Source organism: Mytilus edulis, chromosome 10 (assembly GCF_963676685.1).
Source record: "Mytilus edulis chromosome 10, xbMytEdul2.2, whole genome shotgun sequence".
In the NCBI taxonomy this organism is placed as follows: domain Eukaryota; kingdom Metazoa; phylum Mollusca; class Bivalvia; order Mytilida; family Mytilidae; genus Mytilus; species Mytilus edulis.
This window is the reverse complement of record NC_092353.1, coordinates 24183324-24209103: the sequence shown is the minus strand read 5'-3', so window position 1 is coordinate 24209103 and position 25780 is coordinate 24183324. Positions and strand designations below refer to the sequence as shown.

Genomic DNA, 25780 nt, shown 5'->3' with positions numbered 1-25780 from the left:
GATCTCGTAACCATTTTTCCCTCAACTCTTATCATATACTTTCAGCTATTCATTCACAAAAATTAAACATTTGGTGGTGCCAAGGATTTGTATAGGTGTCATACCACCAATTACTCCCTCAAATTTAGAACGTATGTGAAAGTAGGCCTACTCGGACAAAAAAAAGTGCATTTGATGTCATTGTTCACCTAAACTAACTAACAAATTTGCAGAAATGAAAGTTTTGTTGAAAGAGAAATATATTAAGACCATTTTGGGCCAAAATTTACCTGTCTATGAGTTTGCATTAAAAATTGAGGATTAATGCGCTCCATAGTATACTAATTTAAGATTTCCAGAAAACCAGGGGTTATTTTTAGTGGTACCTCCTTTCGGAAGCTCTCTGCTTTCTTATATGATTTTGAATGTATGTTGAAAATTGGCATGCAGAAAGGTGACACCTGTACAATTCAGGATATACCTAGTTTCTATGAAGTTAAACTTAAGGTAAAATATTTAGAAAGCTGTGAAAATTGCAAAATTTGGTTGAACAGATAGGGACTTTTAATTGGTGGTATGACACCTTTAAGCAAAATGCGGTGAAACATCAAAATCAGAAAACAATTGTTTTTTTTTGTCTTAACTGATCATTTGAGATAATAGTAGCCACATTTCAATCTTTTTGCGGGTAAAATGTCACATATTGCAAATTTAGAGCATAAATCTTGAGTTTGTCCTATTTTTAGCTTTTCCCATCCTGACAATATGCTTTTATATAAAAAATGTCCTAAATAATGTTATAAATGCACAGAAAGTTATTCTGTGGTGTTAAACATTGAAACATAAGTTGTTTACTACCCCCAAAAAAATTTTGTCATGCAGATTTAATGAAATTATTTGATTTTTACCCCCTATAGCATTGCGTCATACTATGTACTTGACAGATAGCATAGCCTAATGTAAGCACTGCAGAAACTCACAAAAGCACCATTTATTATTCCAAATGAAATTTTTATATCTTAAATTTTATTAACTGATGTAAATAAACACAGTTAAATGACCATGACTGCACTTTTGATCAATTTGTAGTACTTTACTGACACCAGATGAAAAAAAGGGGGGTCAATATTCCTTGACACTTCAATACCTTGGATTTTTTACTAAATTCATTGCAAAAATTGTTGGAAGTCTTTAAAGAAGTAGAACAAACAAGAAAAAATCAGCAAACAATGATCTTGATATTGAAAGTTTATGTTCCTGTAGCCCAAAATGAAATTTTCAAGTATTTTCTATCAAAGTCATACATTACAGTCAGTTTAAATTGAGCTGTGAAATTTTTATTATAAGTCGCATAATGCTCAGATAGGCTGTTTTAAACTACAAATTGACTAAGGATTAAGAATAAAGCAAAATAAAAGATTTCTAATCAATTTTTTTGTCTCTTTAGGTGTCATACCACCAATTACTCCCTCAAATTTAGAACGTATGTGAAAGTAGGCCTACTCGGACAAAAAAAAGTGCATTTGATGTCATTGTTCACCTAAACTAACTAACAAATTTGCAGAAATGAAAGTTTTGTTGAAAGAGAAATATATTAAGACCATTTTGGGCCAAAATTTACCTGTCTATGAGTTTGCATTAAAAATTGAGGATTAATGCGCTCCATAGTATACTAATTTAAGATTTCCAGAAAACCAGGGGTTATTTTTAGTGGTACCTCCTTTCGGAAGCTCTCTGCTTTCTTATATGATTTTGAATGTATGTTGAAAATTGGCATGCAGAAAGGTGACACCTGTACAATTCAGGATATACCTAGTTTCTATGAAGTTAAACTTAAGGTAAAATATTTAGAAAGCTGTGAAAATTGCAAAATTTGGTTGAACAGATAGGGACTTTTAATTGGTGGTATGACACCTGTATAGTGATACAAATCCTTGATGGTATACACTGTATAGTGTTATAAACAGGGAGACAACTCCTGTCGTACAAGTACATGTACTTTTTATAAAATATTTATAAAGAGACTCAATGATTCTTAAATGTTTATTGATTGTTAAAGATAGTCTGAGTTAGTGCAAAGTAAAATTATTTAAAACAGTGGTGGTCCCTTCATTTTGGACGATCAATGAATTGAATGGGGACATATAGTTGGAACCACCCCTTATCCTTAGTTGGGAACACTCCATCTCTTTTAAAAATGACTGGATCAGCCCCTGCTTTAAAATAACAAATAGCAGAAGACCAAATAGACAATTTTCCCTCAAAAAGCTCAGTCAGAAAACCAAATAATACAGAATGGAGAAAGGGGATATTGAGACTCAATATTAAACTGCTGCATTGTGAATGTACATTGTTGTTAAGCCACACCTTAATCCAATGCTCATTTATAATCTTAGTCAGAGACCTTGTAACTTCCAGCTATCTTCCACTTTTATAATCTCTTTTTTAGAGGGGGATTTTACTTACAATAAAGGATGTAATTTGACCCTTTACCCTTTAGATGTTAATGTCTGAAGTTTGACAAACTAGCAAATATCAATGAGTTTTGTTTTGCTTTAAAATAATACATCTCAAGTAGACTAAATTACATCAAAGATATTTTTATTCATCATCGCTAGAATAACTGTAGTAATTCCAATGGTTCCAAATTTAATGTTTCAATATTAAAACAATTATTTTTTTCTCTGGATTTTTACAGATGTAATTCTTACACTATACATTTTCTTTTACATGTTTTTTAGGAAACAAATTTAATTTTTTTACTGAACCAAAAAAGCATTAACAAATTTACAGACCCCAAAAGGAGGGGAAATACATAAACCTGACAAAAGCGAAAGCTTGCATGCATGACTCTGTCTCCAAAGGAACTTATAGAAAACAACTGTCGCATTCCTGACCAATTGCTACAAGGCTTTTGTCACAACAGTAAATGAATCAATACATGTCATTAAAGTAAGATACAAAAACTTTCTTCTTTCTCTTTAATATTACTGCATCCCACACAACTACTTCCTTCTGTAATATGATACAATGTCTTCTGGTGAAATTATATCGTCCAGAAATAGCTGGTGCATAGCGAATATTACTATTTCCCCTACACAAATGTCCAATGGCTATTAACTTTCTGTAATCTGGTGCTGAAACAGCTTCAATATCCTGTACCACAAATGTTAATCGCTGATTCAAAATAAAATCTTAAGTCCTCTAATTAATTAGTCCTTTGATTCAAGTTCTTTGAAATTCGAAATTCAAATAACATTTGAAATCAAATATTCATTTTAATCAAGCATGTTTAAAACATAATTTCCTTACTATTTTTTTATTATAGAAATAATGCATGAGCAGTTTTTATCATTGCTTAAAATGAAAAGTATATAAAGTAAGTACAAAAGTCACTGTCAGTTTATTTCAAGATTAGGACAATGAAAGGTAACAGTTCTTTTTAAGGTTGTTCGTTCCTCGTGTTTTTTTATTTGCCAGATTTTCTGAATTATTTCTAGCTTGCTGTTCAGTGTGAGCCAATGCTCTGTGTTGAAGACCGTACTTTGACCTATAATGGTTTACTTTTATAAATTGTGACTTGGATAGAGAGTTCATTGGCACTCATACCACATCTTCTTATGTCTATCAATTTATAACAGCTTTTCAAAAAGCTTGATATTTTGAAACAGAACAGGGAACATCCTTAATAGTCCTTGATATGTTTGACATTATTAGAATATCTGCATCACAGATGACCAAAGATATGTTCATAGCCATCTGCAACATAAGGGGTTCCCCTAGTGGAGCAGGATCTGCTACTTTTCCAGAGCACAAAACTTCAGCTCACCCCAAGTTTTTGTTGGTATTTGTGCCGCTTAGTCTATAGTTTTGTGGACTGTTGTGTGTCTTTTTTCCTTCTTTTTTTTGGCAATGGTGTTGCTTATTTATTTGAAAAATGATTTTTAATTTTCTCTGACCTCTGGACATAATTCCTTGCCATAACTAAGATAGAATAATGTCAAACCATCTACTATCAAAGCTAAATGCATTTTTATTTTTATCATGTTTATCAACATATTTACATCTAAGGGTACTTTCTGCTTTTTCCCATTAATAATACAATCAAGATCACGATTACATTCAGCAGAGAATTTCTCTTTCATAATATCAATATTTTTAGCTTTTAAAAAATCAATATCAGGATGCAAAAATCTAGAAGGATTAACCAAAGACATTTTGACCTTTACGTTTAACGGCTTTCTGTGATTTTTTCCGTTTATTTCCTTATTTTCTGTGTGGGAAGACAAAATACCAGAGGACGTTTTCTGTAAAAATGACATTTTTACTTGATTTTCATCTCTTTGGAGAATTATTTTTATTTCTATATTAAAAAAACAACGTGTATTACAATTAGGTGAAAACAATAATGCATTCGTTAAATACATATTAAATCAAATATCAAATTAAATCCCCTAAGAAATAAGTTAATTGTAATTGTATCATCAATGACAACAGTCAGGTAGCAGAATCTATTTATGGCACTACAATCCTACCATACATGGTCTTTCTCTAAACCAAGAAGATTTTTTATGAAAATCTTCATACATATGAACATAATGATGGTTGCTAACATTGTGACAGAAAAGCTTAAGAATAGGTCCTTATTAAGACTAATAAGAATAAAATGATCTCTTTCACCTTAATTGCTGAATCAATAAAAAGGTTGATATTGAAATTACTGCTTGGGTGATTAGAATGCATAAGACATACTATATTTGCATGCAAAAAATTCTGGGTTATTTTTTAGTAATAATAGAGTATACATAACTCTTTATAAGGTAGCAATAGGGTTAGTTGAGGTAAAAAATAATAATGTTTTGATTTTATCCAGTCAGTAAGATTTTTACATAAGAGTACAAAAACTCAATTTTAACTGTGCTTTTATGTCAACCTAGAGTCTTAACAAAGTGTTTTGGGAGGTGTATAACATTATGATAGTAACAACCTAACTAATACTGATTATTATGATTTTGTATGTGCAATATTACCAACTGCTTATCCAGCAGTTATATTTTTAATCTGACCTTAATGTGTAGGGATTTTATTGGTAAAGAACATCTAAACAATATCTTTAAACTAACATTTCAGATTGCCAATTTTTTTTTAGAGAATATCAAACATGTGATTTTCTTCTAGGTGTAATTGGAATCTGTGTGGCTCCACTGTGGTGGCTACTGCAAATCATCAGCATAAAATGAGAAAAAAAAATGTCTTTGGAATCCAAGTGAACAATCATTTTTTTATGAAGCCTTCTAAGATTTGGTCATACTTTTCATAGATGAAAGATAGAAATCAAGTTTTTTTTTAAATAGGGCATAATTCCAGAAATGTATGATACAAGAATTTTTTGAAATATCTATACTTAAAGTCATATAATTCTTTAGAAAAAATAGTTTATTTGGTTAATAAGGAAGCACACCCTCTATGGATCCAAAACTAATTTACCCTATGGATAGGCAGTTATAACCTTATCATTGCCCCATACCTTCTACACATACTTCATACATGTACTAATGAAGATTGTTAAAAAGATTAAATCCTCCATTCTAATGCAACAACGTTTGTAACGTTCATTTTGATTGGAAAACGTCACTTTCTTACATGGCAATTGACAATTGATGCTATGGGACGCAAGCGCAGACGGCATATGACAGATTTTAAATACATGTTTTAACGTTGTTTTCTGTCAGTTTCATTAGAATGGAGATAACAATATTGTATTTTAAGCTCCGACGGCATCAATTGGGGATTTGATGGTCGCAAATACCCGTTTACTGTCTCCGCTTAGGCGTCGCCAGTAAACTTAATTTGCGACCATCAAATCCCCAACTGATGCCGTCGGAGCTTAAAATACAATACAGTTATCTCCTAAATACTGCATGTGCAATTGAAGATTTCTAGCTTTTAAACAGTTTATGCAGTATTGTGCTTTTGTGCTATTGAAGATTTCTTGCTTTTACATAATACTGTGCAATAAAAGATTTCTTCTTGAGGATTTTCAAAAACATTTGAAATTTCAAAAAATTTGAAGAAAAAAAAAATAAACCCCCAAAATAAATTGGAAAAAAAATCCCCCCTCCCCCAACTTTTTGACCCCCTTTGCAGTAAGTACCCCCAAACTCAATCACAGACTTCCCTTTGTAGTATAAAACCTTGTACATATGTAGTACAATTTTAAAAAGATCCATACACTTAAACACAAGTTATTGTCTCGAAACAAGAAAAATGTGTTTTTGGCTCCTTTTTTGCACCTAATTCCAGAATGTTTGAGGCAATTACCCCCAAAACTCAATCCCAGCCTTCCCTTTGAGATATGGAACCTCATGGTACAACTTCAGAGAGATCCATACACTTACACCTACAAAAGTTTTGTTCAAAAACTACAAACATGACAAATATGCTTATGTTTGCCCCTTTTTTGCATTTTTTCCCCCTTTTTCCTAAACTGTTGGTACCATAACCCCCAATATCAATCCCAACCTTCATTTTGTGTGTTTAACCTTCTGGTAAAATTTTATACAGATCCATTCACTTAAACTAAAGATTTTGTCTGTAAACCAAATGTGTCTTCCAACGACGACATGATAGCATTTATACAAACACAAAATATTTTGCAGTCATATAAAAATGGATATAGATGATATAGCTTGTAGTTTCACAAGAATAGAAATCTGTAAACTCCCCAATCAGATTTGTTTTTAAACTGTCTCCAGCAGCTGTCTGATTGTATGTCAGATGATTTTTTTTATACATCTTTCTTCAAAGATACACTTCAATAAACTCTTGTACATGCCAAAAAACTTTATCTTTGTTCCAAATGCAGATGCAATAATCTATTTAGTTTTAACATAAATACAAAATCATTCCTTAAATGGGATTGCTAGAATCTAATTATCAACCAAGTCTGCAATTTCATAACAGGCCGTAAATAACATGTTCATGATATTTTCATGTGATGATCTGCTGGACTATTCTATTTTCGCTATCTTTGATAAAATGTCATGGAACTAATTCCCAGATAATCACTTACCTATTATGGTAAAAAGTAAGTGGCTCACTAACCGCAGATATTCACCACACACCCACAGAACTTTCCAACTTCATCACGACTTATACTCCCTAAAGACAAGTAAAAAGAGACAGATATAAGATATAGAAATATTTCTTAAAATTTGAAGTTAAGCCTTTTTATTAATAAATGTCATGTTTTCTACATTTAGAACTAGGTATTGTACCAAAAAGCCAAGAATATTTATTTTATAGTTCTGAGCTTTACATTTATCTGAACTTTAAATAATTTTTCCAAATTTTTGTATAAATTGATTCAATCACAGTAGTCCAGATCTACAGATTTGTTGTTAAGGAAGGAAAAAGGAAGTGATCATTAATTGCCTGTTGTTACAGATTAAAACTGTGTAGGCCATGATGCTTGAATCAGCTTTTGCTAAACAAGGTAATGAAACTGTATTATAAATTGCTGGACAATTTGAAAAAGCTTTTCAAGGATATTTTAACAGAGAATTCTGGTATGTTAAATATTAGCATGACAAATCTTCCAAAATAATGATTGAACATCTTAATGCACCAACCATACAATGTATATTTATAGAAATACTAACTCAAACTTCTTTTTTAAAAGGTCCTGTTAGAAGCCTTTAATTTTTGTATTTCAAACTAAAACTTTTAAAACCTTAACATCATTACAGCAACCAGATCTAACTAAGGCATAAACAATATTGATTTTTTTTTTAATCTATTGTTCTATTGTTATTATATTGTTTTTTTAACTTCTAACTTCAACTGCAGTAATTTTCTCTGAAAATCAAATATTTGGTTTAGTTCTAGTAATGGATGTATGATATTTTTTTGGATCAAACATACTAATATCATTTAAATGTCTGGTATATGTGACGACTTTCTTCAGATAAAAAGTAATGAAAGTTCTTGATTGCCAAAAATCAGCATGTTATATGTTGTGCTCTTATACCACTGTCCAGGCTAGGGTGGGTTGAGAGCTCACAGCCTCACAGACATGTTTAACCCCACCATGCACATTCTTAAGGTTCCTGACCATAGTCAGGAGTGTGTAGTTCAGTGGTTGTTGTTTGGTCATGTCTGTCATATTTGCATTTCAAAAATTATTTTGTAACAAATTAGACTTGGTTTTCTCAATTGAATTGTTTCATATTTTGAATGTCAGGCCTTTCATAGCCAACTATATGTTGTTTTTTCTCAATGTTGAAGGTCATATGGTTGCCTATAATTGCTTACATCCACTTTATTTGAACATTGTTTGAGAGGTGTCATACAACATCTCCTTATTTTTATATTACAAATAGTCATCTTGACTGTGACTAACTAAAGCATTTAAATTGTAAAATGCTAGAACTTTTAACTCATGAAAATGATACCATGTAGATGTATTAATAGACCTGTACAACATTATGTTCAAATACTTTTTACAAGCATCAGTCCAAACATTGGTCAACAAGGAGTCCAAGGTTAGGGCAAGAATGGGACCCCGCTAACATGTTAAACACCGCACATTCTGTATCTATGTATGTGCCTGTTCCAAGTGAGGAGCCTGTAATTTCGTGGTTGTCGTTTGTTGATGTTTTACATATATTTGTTTTTCATTCATTTTTTTTTTACATAAAATAGGTTGTTTGTTTTCTTGTTTGAATTGTTTTACATATGTCATTTTGGGGCCTATTCTAGCTGACTATGTGGTATGGGCTTTGCTCTTTGTTGTAAGCCGTACATTGGCCTAAAGTTGTTAATTTCTGTGTCATTTGGTCTATTTATGGAGAGCAATCATACCACATCTTTTTTACAATCCCCTTTTTCAAAATCTTGGATCCGCACAAGGTAATGGACCCTTAAAAAAAGGATATACTTTACTTTATGTCCTGAATGAGATAAAAAAAAATTAGGACCCATGCAATGCATCTAGTTGAATAATATGCAGGGGCGGATGCAGCAATTTCTCAAAATGTAGTTCCCAACCCAGGATAAAAGGGGGGTCCAACCATATGGAGTCCACATTCAAATGTATTGATTGTCCAAATGAAGGGGGTTCCAATCTCCCCTCTAGATCCGCCACTGATTTTAATGTAGGGTTGTTATGTTATATATATTGTAATACTGAAATTTTCAGTTTTTGCTATTAACATTTCATAGAAGTATGACCAGACCAGATTGCATGTCAATAAGTGGGGGAACTAGCTGACATTCTGCGACCCAGTTCCAATCATATTATTTTGTAGGGGAACTAACTCTGAATAGTGATGGTAGAGCATAGGTATCTCATTGTCTGGTTTTCTTCATATAACGCACAAGAAGTCAATAAAACACTAAGTTCAATGATGGTATATTAATTATTCTCGAATAGATAAAGCATTCTTATTTTACAACACAAGAAATACATGTATAAGAATATGCAACATTGCTGCCGATCTCGAGGCAGGCCGGGATCGACTGACACCTATCATAACAAGAAATTCGCTATTGATTTCATAGCGGCTTAATAAGTTTAAATACTAAGTTCTGAATGTCCTAGCAAGTAACAAACAAAAGAATGTATGATTTATGAGTTATCGACAAAATGTATAATACACAAATAAAGTTGCAGATGTCGCTTGACCGTTGTCCGAACTTTTAAGATGCTCTTTATAACTTTACTAGACATATATATAATTTGGTAACTGCTGCAGTCTCATTGTCCAGACAAGATCAATAGTTTATAAAAGTGCTTATTTGACATTGGTTGAAGTATCCTACGCTTGAAATGTATAGAACATTTAAACAATAATTTTATGTAAAATAGTTTACAAAGTAGAACCCGCATACATTAACTAATAAACCATATGAAATAAAATAAACTACATTTTTCTATTACAATACAAAACTATTCAAAAATATTGCTAAGGAAAAATACCTCATTTTTCCTTGGTGATAGAAGTACAAATGTTTTATTTAAAAGCACATTTGAAACTATATATTCATGATATTAGAATGAATTTCAAAAAACCTGATAAGTATAGTAATTTTATGCATTTGAAATCTGATTGTTGGTACCAACACTAAAAAAACTTTATTTGCAAAAGGTCCTTTCAAGTTGCTTTTCTTTCACAATTCTTACACATATTTTTATCAGATCCCAAATGAACTTGGAACCAATTAGTCAACATGCATGTTAAATACAGTCAGTTTATTCTTTTTATTAAATAGTTTTAATCTGAGTTTTAGCATAAGCCGATATAACTGAAGAATAAATTATATAAAGAAAAATATTAATGAGTCATAGTTTTTCTTTAATTAACAAATTAACGATCAAGATTAAATATATTACTGCACTGCCTTGAGCTGCAGTAAGTCAGTTTCTCAGGAAGCTTTATGTTAGCAACTTTTCATGTTGTAAGATCATTACATTAATACTCATTCAAGATTAGAGACATAAGCAGCTTGTGGTCACTTATCCCGACAAATTTGGTTGACCATAAAAACCTGAGTAAGGGAAACAAAGTAAAGCGGTTAAAATCATAAACAAACCAAAATATATTCTCTCCTTTGTGGCTAATTGATTTCCTTATATTTTCATGATATTAACAAATGTTCCAGGTTTTGATGATTACCTACCACACAATATAGTAGTACAAACAGAGTATGTTCCTCTATAGCAGCTAACTTTTTTAAACTACTACATGTAGGATACAAGTTGATAACTTGAATAAATGTTTTTGCAAATCTGCCAATATGTTATAGATTTCTAATGTGTTCACATTTATTATTTTTTTTAAACTATTTTACATGTACATTTACTAAATAATAGCCTTACATATCTGTCTAACATGATTAAGAACATTCAAAATAATTTCTGAAATGTTTGCAGATAAAAAAAACATATTTCAGACTGAGAGGTCAAGTACTTTTATTCATATGCCATAAGTTTTCAAAATTGTAAACAATAATAATTTTAAATCATTTAAACATGTTTTTTTTAAATGTGAAACATTGTTTAAAGTAAGAAATCTTTAATGGTTTCACAAATCTGCATCCATTTTTGCATTTAACATTAAAGAACAAAATTCCCTCTGAATTTGTTCCCCTCAAAACAATAGTTTACCATGTAACAGCAAATTTATCCCTTTTGTTTTTGGGGATCACCAAGGGTGACACATGTACATCTGCTTCCACAACTAATCCTTTACCTGTTGTGTTATTTTGTAAACCTGTTTGCTTACACCAATATTTGTAATAAAATTACAAATTTGTTAAATAATTACATAATATAAATAAGAGATGCATGTGTTATGATTACAAATGAGACAGAGACCAAAGGTCAAGGATGTTATTTAAGTATTATAATTCAAAAGCAATTTTTTTAGTGAAGTTTATACAAAAGGAGCGAAATTTCACTAAAACACAATTTGTTTACTCTGGAGGAACCATAACATATGTTCTTAAACATAAATTCTTCTGAAAGTTACTTTTTTTTAAATGGATCAACTTATAAAAAAGAAATATTCTAATACCACATTTTTTTCTCTTCTGACATGTTCAATGTCATTTCTACTTCCATGACTGTGCACCTTGTAAACTGTCATTCATTTTGAATAATTAACAAGAGGAATAAATCATTTCCTTCCTTTTTTTCCATGAAAATGCTTACAAGCCATTTTTGATTTAATTCTCACATTTGGGAGACTTATGAATTATATTCAAAGGAATGTCTCTTGATTTGGGATATTTTCCACAGAGTGTTCCAACTTATAACACAGAATCACTTGCCAAAAGGGTTTTATTATTAATAATAATCTTTATTTGTCATATAAGTAACATTATACTTGTGACATAAACAAAAGTAACAACAACAATAAAATAACTGAGTTAAACACACACATATCTATATATATACACAAGTAAAACTAACTAAGAGTCCCCTGTCCTCAGCTCTAAAGACTGTTTTATAAAGGAACCTGTTTTTTCACTTGTTTTATTAGAAGGATTTAGTAGGACTACTAGTTTTTCAGTATCAGATAGATTTGGAAACATAGGATTATCTATTGCCATGTCATTAAAAAGTTTTATACGTAAAACATTATTAATTTGACAGTGGAGGAGAAAGTGATTTTCATAAATGTCAGATCTATCATGTCTATGGGATTTGTAAAACTAAAGTTTAAAAATGAAAAATTTGGATTTCAAAAGTACATTTGTTTTCATCAATAGTGAATACACAAATTATTTGGTGAAACCCTTTTCTAGAATCGAAATATTTTTTTTAATTTAACCCCTGAATGATAACCTCCATTTTCCAAGGGATCAATCTTGTTACATCATCATGATCATGTATAAGTGTTAATTGTTTTTGTAAATTTATTCACAACTTTCATAGATTTATGAAGAACCTTGCATATTGGATGAACACCCTATCTATCCTGAAAACTATGGTCTCTTAGTAGCTGCAAAACCGTAGCTGTTAAGTCTTTATGATATTTTTTTTTACTTTTTGTTGACCATAGTCCAAAAATATCATCAGAACTTTAGAGCTGTGGTTCCGCTGCTTGTCTCTTGCTGGTTATTATTGTTGTTGAGTTGCCATCTCTTTCAACTAGTATACCATGATTTCTGTTGATGTTGATGAACAAAGGTGTAACATAAAGGGATAGCTTACACTTTTTTTTAAATCGCAATCAAGATATTATATTGTATTATTATTCCAAGGGGTTATAATTATTATGGGGACGAAGTCCCCAATAACAGTAGAAAATTCAATACAAAAAAAAAAAAATATCGGGAAAATTTTCGTTGTACTAATGAACTCAAAACGTTCAATTTTTTTATGTCATATTGTGAATTCTCGCATCTGAGCAGAAATCTACAATGTACTTCCTTTTCCCGGTCTCGTTTGCATGTAATTTATCAGTCTAGTATAAAATAGGAAGGAACGCAATATCAATTTCATTTTTAATAATTCCCTGATATGAAAAAAACGTTACCTAATGATAGCGTTTCTTTGTTTACATTGCATATGACGTCATAACTTAAATAACGTCACAACTAAAATCCATAACAACAGAACGAAAATCGGAAACGTTACGGTATTTCCGTTTTGAAATAAAAATATGTTTAAATTTGAAAAAAAAATCATAGACTTTGTTCCCTTTCACAGGTAATGCCTGCCTCATATTAATATTAATTATTCTTCAATTTGGTCAAGTGCCGGTTAATAAAGCACCGCTTTACACAATTTAAACTAACTGACCATGAATAGCCCATCCTTGACCCAGTTTGCATCCCACTCATCAGCATTTGAGAAGCATTTATTAACACTGTTGTTACATTTATAGATATTCCTTTCGGTGTTAAATCAACTCCCACACAAAGTGAAAGTTGTGTTTTAAACAGATAAACACGTGGTACTCTTTCGTTTAAATAACGTAGAAAGACAACTGTGTCTGGGTGTTTGGATTGAAATTATTAAATAATGCTAACTGATTTCCAGAAATAATACTGCTTGAAAGCCATTAGTTCATTAATGTTTAAAGATAAATAAATGTTTGATAATCTTACCACTGTTTACATTTATTGCTTCCGCTCATGCGCAATTGGAAGGTGCGTTAACAGATTGTGATAGGTCCACTGAAATGAAACGAATGAGATGACATAATTACAATTTTTTTTTTTAAAGTTTAACGGGTTCAAAAAGTTCGCGGTCACACCAAATATATATAATAGAATGATCTTATACATCTTTGGTGACAATTTGTGGTTTCTTGTTTTCAACCAGCACGCAAAAAACCTCAGCAAAAGACCAATATTGATGCACCCGCTTTTTGGGGACAGTAATTACTTAGATAGACAATATTTCCCTGAATATATGCATGAGTGCCATTTTTTTAATTTAAAAACAGTGATTAGTATATTTTTATACAATCTTTATTATATATAACTGTCTCTGATTTCAACGATATAACTAAGCAAAGGTACATTTTGTTTGCCCCTCCCCCTTTTTGATAAAAAAAAACCACTTGTTTTTCGTTTTCCCTCAATTTCATTTATTTTTGCGTTTTTCAGTATTGCAAGAACACAAAAGATCCAGTGTATCCTAAAAAAGAAAATAAACGTTATAAAGGACAAAGTAAAATCCCCTTCCCCCTTTCCATCGCCAATCCATGCCTTGATCCGTGTAAACACCAAATAGATAAAAGAAAAATTGGGGGAAATATGTATTTATATGTGTATATGTAAATATTGTTAAATACTAGAAATTTACCTTTTCCGTTATTTTCAATATCACATGCGCAATGTGCGGGTCGAGATCAACCGTAACTGACGTCTATTGCGTATGAAACTTTTCTTTTACTTTCGCGAAATTATTGCCAGGTTATTATCTTTACTTTTTTCTCTCAAAAAGGATAACTACATACTTTTCTTATTCCCTCTTTATTTAAAGAAATACATGACATACATGAAACGTCTTTGCCTATAGATTCAGTCTAAGTTATGCAGTAGACCAGCCTTGACACCATTTATCGCCGTCGGTGCCAACTGTAATACGTACATCCTGATTATTGGTTGGTGATGGTGACGTTATTGATGAAAAAAAGTTCTGACGTTGGGCCAAACGGGACAGGGTGACGAGTCCTCAAGGGAACATATTAACCCATTTTATTTTATAAGTTATAAGAACTTGAAGTAATATGTACTTTTAACCGAAAAAAATGTGGGTTTTAAAATTGACCAAATAAATTAGAAAAAAATATCAACAAAAACAAATAAATATATTTTTTTTATTCATGTAGATACTGATATCAAATTGAAAGCATCTAATAATAATTTTCCTTTTTGTGTGCGCATAATTTCCCAAATAGATAACTGCACATTGCAAAGTAGAACTTGACTAATTGCTAATTAGTCTGCATAAACATTCAATACACATTTTGTTTTAAATCTCATGTTGCATTTAACAGTTAAATTGTTTATTCCTTTTTGTCAAATACAGCTTATTAGAAAACAAATTTTTTACTGTCTTTTGTCAACCATGTAATACTGAAAATTACTTCAATCCTTCAACAAACTCCTTCGCACTATTTGAAAAGTTTTATGTGTATTAGTTTAGTCATTACTTTTACAGGTGCGAAAATATGATTGACAGGTAGAATTATTATTCCGCACGCAATATAGTTCCATACCGGTATCTTATTTTTTTGTCTGTTTAAGAAAGTGTCATTTAATTATGATATATACATAAGTTGCAATAATTATATATAGATATATTGTGATATAACAAATATTCAAATACTTCTTATTTCTTACATGTAAACATGCTACTATGGCGTAGTAATTTTAATGCTAATGAGTCACATCGTAGGAGTGGCTTATTGACTAAAACCGCTAACAAACCAAATGTTCATTCATAAACCACAAGAGTGGTCGATAGTGCAGGAGATCTCGATATTTTAAATTTGTATTTTATCTATGTTATTTGTGTTCTTCATATATTAACCACATGCATTTACCCGCAGATTTAAACGGATTAACTCCGTTCCCGGACTCCCCTCACAAAATGGCAGAGGTTCTACCAGGGGAAAGGAGTCTGGGTTCGGTATCCAATGACCACAATGAGCCCCTGGTTAGAACTGGGAGCCCAAACTTTGTGTGTACAGCATTGCCACCGCATTGGAGATCAAACAAAACTCTTCCAGGAGGATTTAAAGTTGTTTCACTTGGGGATATTAAAGATGGAACCAAAGTGACAATTTCAGCTGGAAATGACGAAAATTATTGTGCGGAATTAAGAAATTGTACTGCCTTTATGAAAAACAAAGTGGCTAAATTTAATGATGTTCGATTTGTTGGACGAAGTGGCCGAGGTATGTATAGTTTTAATGCTTAAGACATTTTAATTCAAACTTTTTTACTACTATAGTATTTCTTTTTCTATCTTCGGCATGATAGATGATTATTATATATCAGTTGTCTTAAGTTTGCTTTAAGGTTTTGTTTCATGTCGAAAGAGTTTTCATGCTTATCATTAGTATTGTTGTAAGATCGTTTTTGACTCCATACTCATAATTTTATATATTTTGACGAGATTACATAATATTTCTACCTGTAAGATATTAGTACATCGTTTTGTATTAATTTTGTGTAATGTTGTACCATTGTCCGACGTCAAACATTTTCGGTATGTCGCTGGGTTTTTCCAGGTTAACATGTTTAGCGGATATCATTTCCGTATATCATATATATTCATTATGTACTTGGTTGAACTCCCAAAAATAACGGAAACGTCAGTTACCGTTTGGAGTGGCAACAATAAAACTGTTATACAATATACATCGGAGCATTGTACCACGACAGAAAAGAACTTAAAGAAAAAAAATAATATTAATTTGTGTTTTCATGAGTTTTATTTGTGATATGATTTATGGTTTAACTTGTAACAGGTACGAGTTGATTCACGATATTATTATTCAACCGGTGTACAGGTATACAATATGTCTATATCATTATCTACGTCAGTAGGCGGAGCTACTGTGGGAAAATTTACACTATTTCATAGTACGTTGTAGTAAACATTGCCATATAAGGAAAAACAGTAGTAAAATTGACCTATTTCCGATGTCGTAATACTTCACAACCATTCTAAATTATATAGACCTTTATTATCACTAAAGATCACTAAATTTAACCAATAAAATGTAAAGGCTGAGTTAGAATCAATGACAGTCGCATATTTTGCAATTGTATATTAATTGTAACTACGATTTCTAAGGATTACTAATGATAACTGAGATAACAACAAATATGATAAAAAAAAGCCGTTCTAATGGAATCAGTGGAGAATTGAAAACCTAAAAAAACCTAGTCATTGTTTCTGTTTCACATATTTAATACCTAATAAAAGAAACTAAGTCGTATGCGTGTTACAAGAGGTCACTTGAAATGTTGTAATTATCCCTCCGTGATGAAGTTGACAGATAATTTAATCTTTAAGATGTCGGAGACCTCGAGTTCACGACAAATAAACCCAGCAAATCATCCATTGTATTCACAGATCATAAAGGCAGGGTTAACGATGCCGTAAAAATGACCCACGACCCCTTACACGAGCCAGAAAGTAACAACAATGTCTCTCATATTTCATGATTTTCCCTATTACAGATCGTTAAATTTCTGTCATAATCGTATTTTCCTTTTAATATGACAGTCTGAAGAAATGGCTTTATATTGCCTATTTTACACTAAATTAACCCTATAGAAATTGACGCTTTTTTGTTCATATTTATTGTTACACATGCTTGTTTAAGGGCAATAAAACAACTTCATAAAATCATAAATCAGATTTCTTTAATTCGGAAAATAATTATATTCCATGAAAAGATGAAATCTGATAAGGATACCGAATTCTCCAATCTAATCCTATCAGCTGGCACAAAAAGGAAACAAAACCATCACAGTTGTCCAATGGTGTATTTAATCAATTTAATTTGTGTTTTAGGCATCTCTTTATTGAGGTATGCTATTTTCCATTTGAGGTTAACCGTTCTCTGATTTCTGCGGTAATATGTTTACTGTTACATAAAGTATAGATTCTAAAATAGAAACTATAAAAAAAATACTGATGAAGAGACGGGTCAAGTAGTTTTGGGGACAAAGGGACAATTCCTTTATATATCATTGGAGATACGAACTACTAGGCCTATATATGAATACATGATTAAAATTTCCTTGGACCTGAAACATATTTTTTCATGAGGTAAAAGTTTATGTTTATGTGGAATACTGAGAAACAAAGAAACACGGACTACGTGACAAAAATTAAGGTTATAGAGACTTAGGCGTTATTTGAAGAAAAACATTGAAATCAACAGCAAAACAATCTGTTCTCTCCCATGTACGCTCTTGTGAAGAGTTGTCTTATTTGCAGTCATACCACATCTTCATTTTTATATTAAATGTTTTTAAGTAGTATAGTATCCATTATGTTTGATTAAATAACATGCTTTTTCCTTTTTTTAGGTAAAAGTTTCACCATTACCATAGCTGTATATACATGTCCACCACAGATTACTTTGTACCAGAAAGCCATTAAAGTTACCGTAGATGGACCACGTGATCCAAGAAGTAAGACAAGTAAGACACATTTCTTCCCTAGAATTGAAAAAAAAACAATTTAATCAAATAACAAATTTTATCCAACAAGACAAACTATCTATACGAAAATATTCAACAGATCCTGGCTTAAAAGTATTATAAAAGCAAAACACACAATTTTTTTTTTTTTAATTTCTGATTTAGATGCACTTAAATGTTTATTTATCCAGATCTTCGATGCCATTTTGTTATTTTGTTATTTGATACACAATAATAAGACAATAGAGATTGAGGGTATAGAGATACTGCAACTGTGGTATGAACAAAATGAGATGTATCATGGTGGGATTAAGAAATTGGGCCATTATCACATATGGCTGTTATCGGAAACGCTTATTTGGGTACCATTTTCAGAATTATCAAATTATTTAATACACCTAAATCGAGAATGATAGATAATTTATGACAGTATTGTTTCTGCTGTTGGAAAATTATTTATCTCATTGTATCATAGTCCCAGATTTGATTCAAATTTATATGCAAATTATTTAGCTTTATCATGAACATACTTATTAGATATCGATGAGAGCCATTTAAAACATAAATATAGGTTTCTTTGTAAATATGTAGTTAGACAGATGGCAAATAAAAAGTGTGTACTTGATCTCACATCTGTAACTATTCTTCTGTCCATCCATCTATCACTTTATAACATTCTTTTTTTTCCATATAAAGTGTTTTGCAATTATTACAACATTTGTTTGATATCGCGAGTTTTAATGTTTTAAGTGAGTTTCAGATAAATACTTGAGAATTCGGGAGTATAAATGGGACTTTGTTGACACATTCTGGGAAATGTAAATAAATCATTAATTTGCTTAAACGAGTTAGATAATGCTTTAAAGTGAAGTGCTGATATGATAGCCCATATGCGTGCAGAATCTGCCTTATTTTTTTCCGATAGAAAATTAGCCCTTTTTGTCATTTGATTTATCTTTAAAGTTTGAAAATGGAATATCATTCTATAAGGGGTGATAAATTTTCTTTTCTTTTTGTTAGTCATTGTGGTTCTTTGTGGTGTAAGAAACGAAATGAAATTATCATAACAAAGGGCAAACAATTCGCCCTCTTTGTTACGTAACGGTTTTTTTCTGAGAGTTGATTTTAATCTAAAGTGCAGTGCAGCTCTGCAGTTTGCAAACATCTGCTGTTCCAATTTTCTTGAATAATTTGAAGTTTCTCTATTGTGGTTTGAAGTAGACTGATTGCAAGAGGCTCTTATTGTTATGCCGAGATATCGTTTGTTTCTATGTGTAATTGGTTTCTTTTTAGACAAAATCAGTGGGTTCTTAAAGCATGCCATTAGCAAGAAATGGTTATCCACAATTACCAGGTTTCCTGTCATTTAAATAGGGGTTTAACCGATGTTTTGTTCTTTTTTTTAATAGGTTATCCTTGGAAAGCTTTACAAAGTGTCTCTTTTAGATGTGCAAAGCAATAAAATGTGCAAAACCAATATGAAATCACAAAAAGCTTCAAGCAATTTATATTTTCCGGTATTGTCAAATGCTCTCTATACACGTGTTGAAAAATTGTTCATGTTTACAGTTTAAAGCTTATGCTTTATTTTACTGTAAAACTACTGATTCTCTCAGTGCCCTTCGAAATTCGATACCGTGTAAAGAAAAGTCCCATGAAAAAGCAAGAATTTCATTTTATTCTTATGGTTTTAAATATGTATGTATATAATTATTTGTCATAACACCAATTATAGCTATTTATGTTCTTTTCAGAACTCCGAACTGATGATCGCAGAATTCACCGACCAAGTCCCATAGATTTTCCAGACAGAAATCCATATTCAGAACGTCAGTTAGAAAGCCATAGATTTTCATCACAATTACCCGACTGGAATACAATCAGAAGGCCATTATCACAGCAATCAGACAACGCACGGCGCGTGCTTGAACCGTCGTCTGACACCAATGGATATCACCCAACAGGTACATATATACTTACTTACTTATTTAAATGTCTAAGAATATAACTAAAACACACTAATTGATACATTAAAAAGTTCTATTAGATGTTAAATAGAAATACGCAATATTTCGCTAAACAAATTAGCTTCATCAGGCGTGTGCATCTCTCAAGGTGAAATCGGATGCATGACAGAAAAATATTTTTGTAGCTTAATCTATACAAGATTTGAGGGATGGGTGTAACATATTAATTCGGTCATAAAATATGTTTGTAGCTACAACTACATGAAGTTGGAATAAAAGTTTAACACATTTATAGATGTTCGATTAATTGTATGAATTTTTATAAATTAATTTGTATGATTTCAAGATAACTATGGTTTTGATTTGCTTTGAAATCTTTTTTCGTCTCTCTCATTGAGTCCATCAGGTTCAAGAGTTCGTAACTGGTGCATCCAAAATCTCTCTCTTTTTTGTCTTCCTTGTGTATCCCAATTTTGATTTTTCTCAATGATTTGAAATGTGATGTTTTCAAAATCATGTCCTGCTCTTAAAAGGTGTCTTGTAATTGGGCAGTTCCTTTCTTTTGTATAAAATGACCGATGGTTATTTAGTCGGATGTTAAATGGGGTTTCTGTTTCACCAACATATTGTAATTTGCAAGTTCCACACGTTAGAACATAAATGCAATTTTGCGTTTTGCAATTTGATGTTATAAATATGTTGTAATTTTTCTTTGTGACTGTGCTGATGAACTGGGTTTCTATATTGGCGACTTTGCAGCACTTACAATTGCCCCTTCCGCATTGTTTATAACCTCCGATTGTTGATATCTCCCGTTTAGATACTTTGGATGATACTAGAATATCTTACTTATTTATATACATATTTTTAGAAGAACTTATGTTTATGCGGGTACTCTGTGGTTTGTATGGATATTTGTGGCAATTTATTCAATTTAGTGGACTACAACCACAAAACCAGTTTATAAAATCGTAAGCCAAACGGAAATATTGGTTACCCCCATTATTAACCACAATAGATCAGCTTACCAGATATTGTAGGAAAGAATATCTACCACCACATAATACAACTAAAGGAAAACATGGTATTGTGAGTTACTGATGTATATGTTCCAAACAAAACAATCCGTTTGAAAAAAACATCAGTTGAAAGTACAGTACTACTTTATCAACATATATTTGTCCCTGACAGCAGAAGCTTATTTGGAAACTTTCTTGTAAACATTGCTATAATATATGTTTCTGTTTGAACAAATATACCATACCAATTATTCTGTCAAGAACAAATGCTGTAATATTTTCTCGAGTGGCAGAATTTACTTCAGAATGCTTCTTTTTGTAACTTCATTGGGGTGTAAAAGCGTTGACCGAAGTACAGTTTGTACTAAGCGCAGATGCCAATGAAATAAGGCAACACATTGGTTTACATGTTAAACATTTAGTTAACGTGGTAAAGATCTGCAAAAAAATTTCCGTCACCTATCAAATAACATTACTATTTGTTTTTCAGATATAAAAAGAAGTCCATGGGGCACATATGATCCAGTTTATACTACTAATTCTTCTGTTGCACAATTCACACAACAACAACCTATCAACACAGCATCTTTACCAGGTATGATGATATCAATATACAGTTAAATTTATTGCTCAGAGAACTAGTCAACTTTTTGACATTATGCAGTATTTACTTAAAAAAACAGGGTTACAATGGCATGGACACCTCTCTATCATTATATACATGAAATAGCTATTAAAACAGTTGAGATCTATATTTAGATAGGAAATATAAGAACAATATTAAGAATCAGTTAGCAAGTGGAATGTGTTGTAAAATTTCATTAGCACTACATTGAGCGATGCATAAACTAGTTATAATTAATAAATGATAACCTTTTAAAATTGATATACTTTTTTTCTTTTTAGGTCACGATATGACACCACCACCTCCATCTCAATCTATAGATTCTATAAATGTAGATCAAAAATTCTCAAAGGACAATTCATCTCACTTAGACTTAGTCCCTGTATCAAACAGTAGATCACTACCAATTACAATTCCCGACCCACAACGGATGGATCATATGACACCGTTTAATTCTCGGTCGATTGACTCACGTATGCCAGACCTTCCATTAATGTTAGGCCCTAGATATACAGCTGATGTAAGAATAACGGAACATAGAATGACCGAACGTTATTCTGGCGAATCTAGTCTTGCTACTATGTTTGGCAACCCACCATATTCTGCGTCATCGAATCTTGATATTTTACGAGAAAGCAGACATATTCAGTCATTTAGAGACAGCAGAGGTGATATGTCAACTTTATCATTGGGACCACCATCAATGATGACCCACGATCTTTTATCAGGGCTGACGCCAGCAACGACGATGTCGCCATCTTTTCTCAGTGGTTCACCATCCGCAGTTGTTCCACCTAGCTTTCTCTACCCACATTTATCATTAGCCTCTCCACCACAGTATCAAACTAGTCTCTACGTTCCATCCGGAGAGGTCCGAACATACGAAGTACTAGGAGGACGATCGTCTGATGTTCCAATGCGAATAGAAAGACCTTTACCACCATCACCTCCATCTCGTTTGATTCCTGATACAGTTACACAAGATCATAGATTTTCAAGTTCGATTAATGACAGATCTCGTGTGATTTCGAGGAGAAATATTACTCAAATGGACACCACAGCTGATTCAACTAGGACCCCACCTAGACCAAATGATGCGGTTACAGATTCGTCCGTTTGGAGACCATACTGACTTTGCTAGACGAATTTACCAGTAGCAATGTTTAACCGTTGCAATGATTTTTAGCGACGTTGGTACAATACCTTGGGGTATGTGCATTTTTTGTAGGAGAGCCATGTTTGGCATCCGAATGGAGTTGGTGTCATGTGATGGCATACAATAGTGCGCAAGAGAGAGGCATTATGTGTTGGTGCATTTATATTATCGATGGTTGTCTCTTCAGTGATCTCAGACTTTGAAAGACGATTGAGCGGCGATTTTGGAGAAAGTTTTCGGTATACGGGGAAAAGACATTATAATGCTAGTCATGGAGATATTTTGGTCACATTGGAAGAACATTTGATCTGTTTACATATAAGTTGTTTTGTTGTAAACGTTTGTAAAGCATTTTCCATAATAAGCTTTAAAAAGAAAACCTTTGTGAGATTGTTAACTTTTCTGAGATGTTGTACATTTCCAAACGCAATTTGTTGATCTCGATATTTATACTTATAGTTCTAATTATGGATTTTTCTTGGAGATAAAAAGAAGCAGGATTGGGTATATGAAACGGATATGATGGGATGTATTAATTAACTTTTAAAAGTGTTATGTTATTTTAACATCGAAGACATTGTTACTAGTTAATCAGTGATAAACCAAAGATTGGCGATGAAACTTATGAAAGGAAAGCTATTTTTCCATTGTCGATTGTAGTTCTATTTATTTATTCCATTTCACGTCAATTTTTTTGACGTTTTGTTAGCTTATTTATATTTGTATGCCCTTGAAATCATATCAGTGCTAAGTCATTTTACGAGCTGTATTATAGAAAACTGACGCATTTATTTTACTTTTTTACTTTTACCATGAAAATTCCACATTTGTGTCTTGCAAGTATTTTCCATTTCGTTGTTTATTAAAAGTTGTGAGTAGGGTCATTTTCGTGGAAACAGGTCTTCTTAATTTGATGACATAATGTATGTTAAAGTTTCATTTCCATGAACAAATATTGATTAATTCGGATTCAAGCTTTTTTTTAAACGAATGTCAAAATCAATTCCACGAAAATGGATCTATTTACAATGTCATGTTATTCCATGGTCCTTCATTAAATTATTCTTATTAAAGCTTTTGTACTTTTATCGCACTATTGTGTGGTTGACATGTCTATTTGTAATAAAATCAAATGTTTATACTTAAGATGTCATTTATTTCCTATCAGTGTATTTCGTTTTAATTCATTTCCTCATTTACTTGTCTTTTATTTGACTACTATACATTCAACAAAAAATTGAAACAATAATCATACAAAAAAAATAATGGGAAAAAATATGAAGACTAACGGTATCTTTTGATTATAAGGGGAAGACCATTCATATTCTGACGTGGACTGTTAATGAGTGTAGTGGAAGGACAGTTACAGATTTCATCTAATGCTATATTTTCCACATTTTCCTGTCTAGTGCAAAGTTATTCATTTTCTGGGCCAGATAATATTTTCAACTCCCCACTCTAAGATTAGCAAATTGTCGTCGATCCTCCAAGGATCACAGTTCCTACAACTTCTTTGATTGCTAACAATGCCAGTCAATGAATTGCACATACGAAATTCAGAACTTGAATTTTGTATATTATAATTCGTAATCTAATCTAGAATGGGACGTAGATCATAGCGATATATATTTTTTTAACTTTATGGAATGACACTGAGAACACGTTTGTCAATATAAATAAAGGTTTTGAGATTTAATATTTTAACATAATGGGCGTAATTATTGTAAAATATGATCTGTCAAATTTAATAAGATTACTTTAGTGTATCACAAAGTTATGTCTAGACACAATTTCTGATGTACCTTCAGTAATTTGAAAAAAAGACACACAAGTGAATTTCGGTTTTGTATAGATTACAGATTCTTAAATCAGTTTACTTAAAAGGATGGGTATACATTACTTGTGACCAGCATAAATAATGTGTTTTACAGAAACAAGTAAAAAAGGAATTCAAATATTAACAAACTGGTGTTACAAAACATTACAGAATGGCAACCTAAAAAGATTGACGAATACATAAACACTATTTATTTTTGCCTCAGATGAACATGATTCGTTTTATTTTTGGATATTGTTCTGATGATTAACTCCAAGGTTGAATATCACATATGTAACATATTTTACGAGTAAACAACACTGTTATGAATATTTAGTTATTTGATCCGGATGCATCTGTCTTTTCCGTCAGTCATCCGTCTTTTTAGGACATTATTTGACGTCAAGGAACAAGTGGTCTTCCGACTGCTTATCATTTCAAAGTTTTATTTTCGTCATAGTAATGATACATAAGTGATTCACAATAAACTAGATACACGTCTATTGATCACTTTTATAAGGATATTTGGGGATAGGATAGTTCTTGATAAGTTAATGAGGGTTCTTATCACAAACATAACCATGTTCGAATAGGTATTGAAATTAAAATAATTAATCCATGAAAATGTTTAACAGATGAGAACGTTACACATGTTGATAGAAAAATTGGACATCAGTGGAAAACACAATACGTTTCAATATGCAGAGCAATACCTTTCTAGTATAAAAGCATTAACTTTTGGACAAAATATATCAACTACGATCCTCAAAGCAGTCAAATTAAGTTTCCAATTTATAAACAAATTTAAAATGCAGGAAACGATGTATGAAAAACCCTAGACTGATATCGGCCAAAATTTCACTAAGTTAAGGGTATGCAATACGGGTAAGTGTAAAGGTGTCCAATACCGTTAGAAAAGGAATGTATTTGCAATGTGCTGTGGCGTAAACTTGTTTGTTGAGTTGAGAAGTGTATTATATTATCCCCAGTCGCTTAACTATTCGTTATAATAGACACGTGATTGCAAACTTG

At 31.7% G+C, this 25780-nt stretch overlaps 2 protein-coding genes across 28 annotated transcripts in view; one reads left to right on the top strand and one right to left on the bottom strand.

The window, feature by feature from the left end:
- Positions 1-16232, bottom strand: part of LOC139490725 (transcription initiation protein SPT3 homolog) — a 102732-nt gene extending 86500 nt beyond the window's left edge. For 11 of the 22 annotated variants that reach the window (XM_071277671.1, XM_071277674.1, XM_071277684.1 and 8 more), the window contains exons 1-2: positions 13597-13671; positions 7052-7140 (exon numbers count right to left, since the gene is read on the bottom strand). The gene's annotated coding sequence lies outside the window, so the exon portion shown is untranslated. Of the gene's footprint in view, positions 1-7051; positions 7141-13288; positions 13423-13518; positions 13672-16138 lie in introns of those variants that run through there. The other 11 variants (XM_071277683.1, XM_071277678.1, XM_071277685.1 and 8 more) reach the window with 8 other exon arrangements.
- LOC139490723 (runt-related transcription factor 1-like) overlaps positions 1-24073 on the top strand; it is a 52486-nt gene extending 28413 nt beyond the window's left edge. The window contains exons 1-6 of one of the 6 annotated variants that reach the window (XM_071277662.1): positions 7356-7474; positions 15552-15899; positions 18052-18165; positions 19920-20129; positions 21642-21746; positions 22058-24073. In XM_071277662.1, coding sequence (XP_071133763.1) covers positions 7444-7474; positions 15552-15899; positions 18052-18165; positions 19920-20129; positions 21642-21746; positions 22058-22908 — 1659 coding nt within the window. In that variant the 5' untranslated portion in view covers positions 7356-7443 and the 3' untranslated portion in view covers positions 22909-24073. Of the gene's footprint in view, positions 1-7355; positions 7548-15551; positions 15900-18051; positions 18166-19919; positions 20130-21641; positions 21747-22057 lie in introns of those variants that run through there. The other 5 variants (XM_071277664.1, XM_071277658.1, XM_071277659.1 and 2 more) reach the window with 5 other exon arrangements.
- The last annotated feature ends 1707 nt before the right edge of the window (positions 24074-25780 follow it).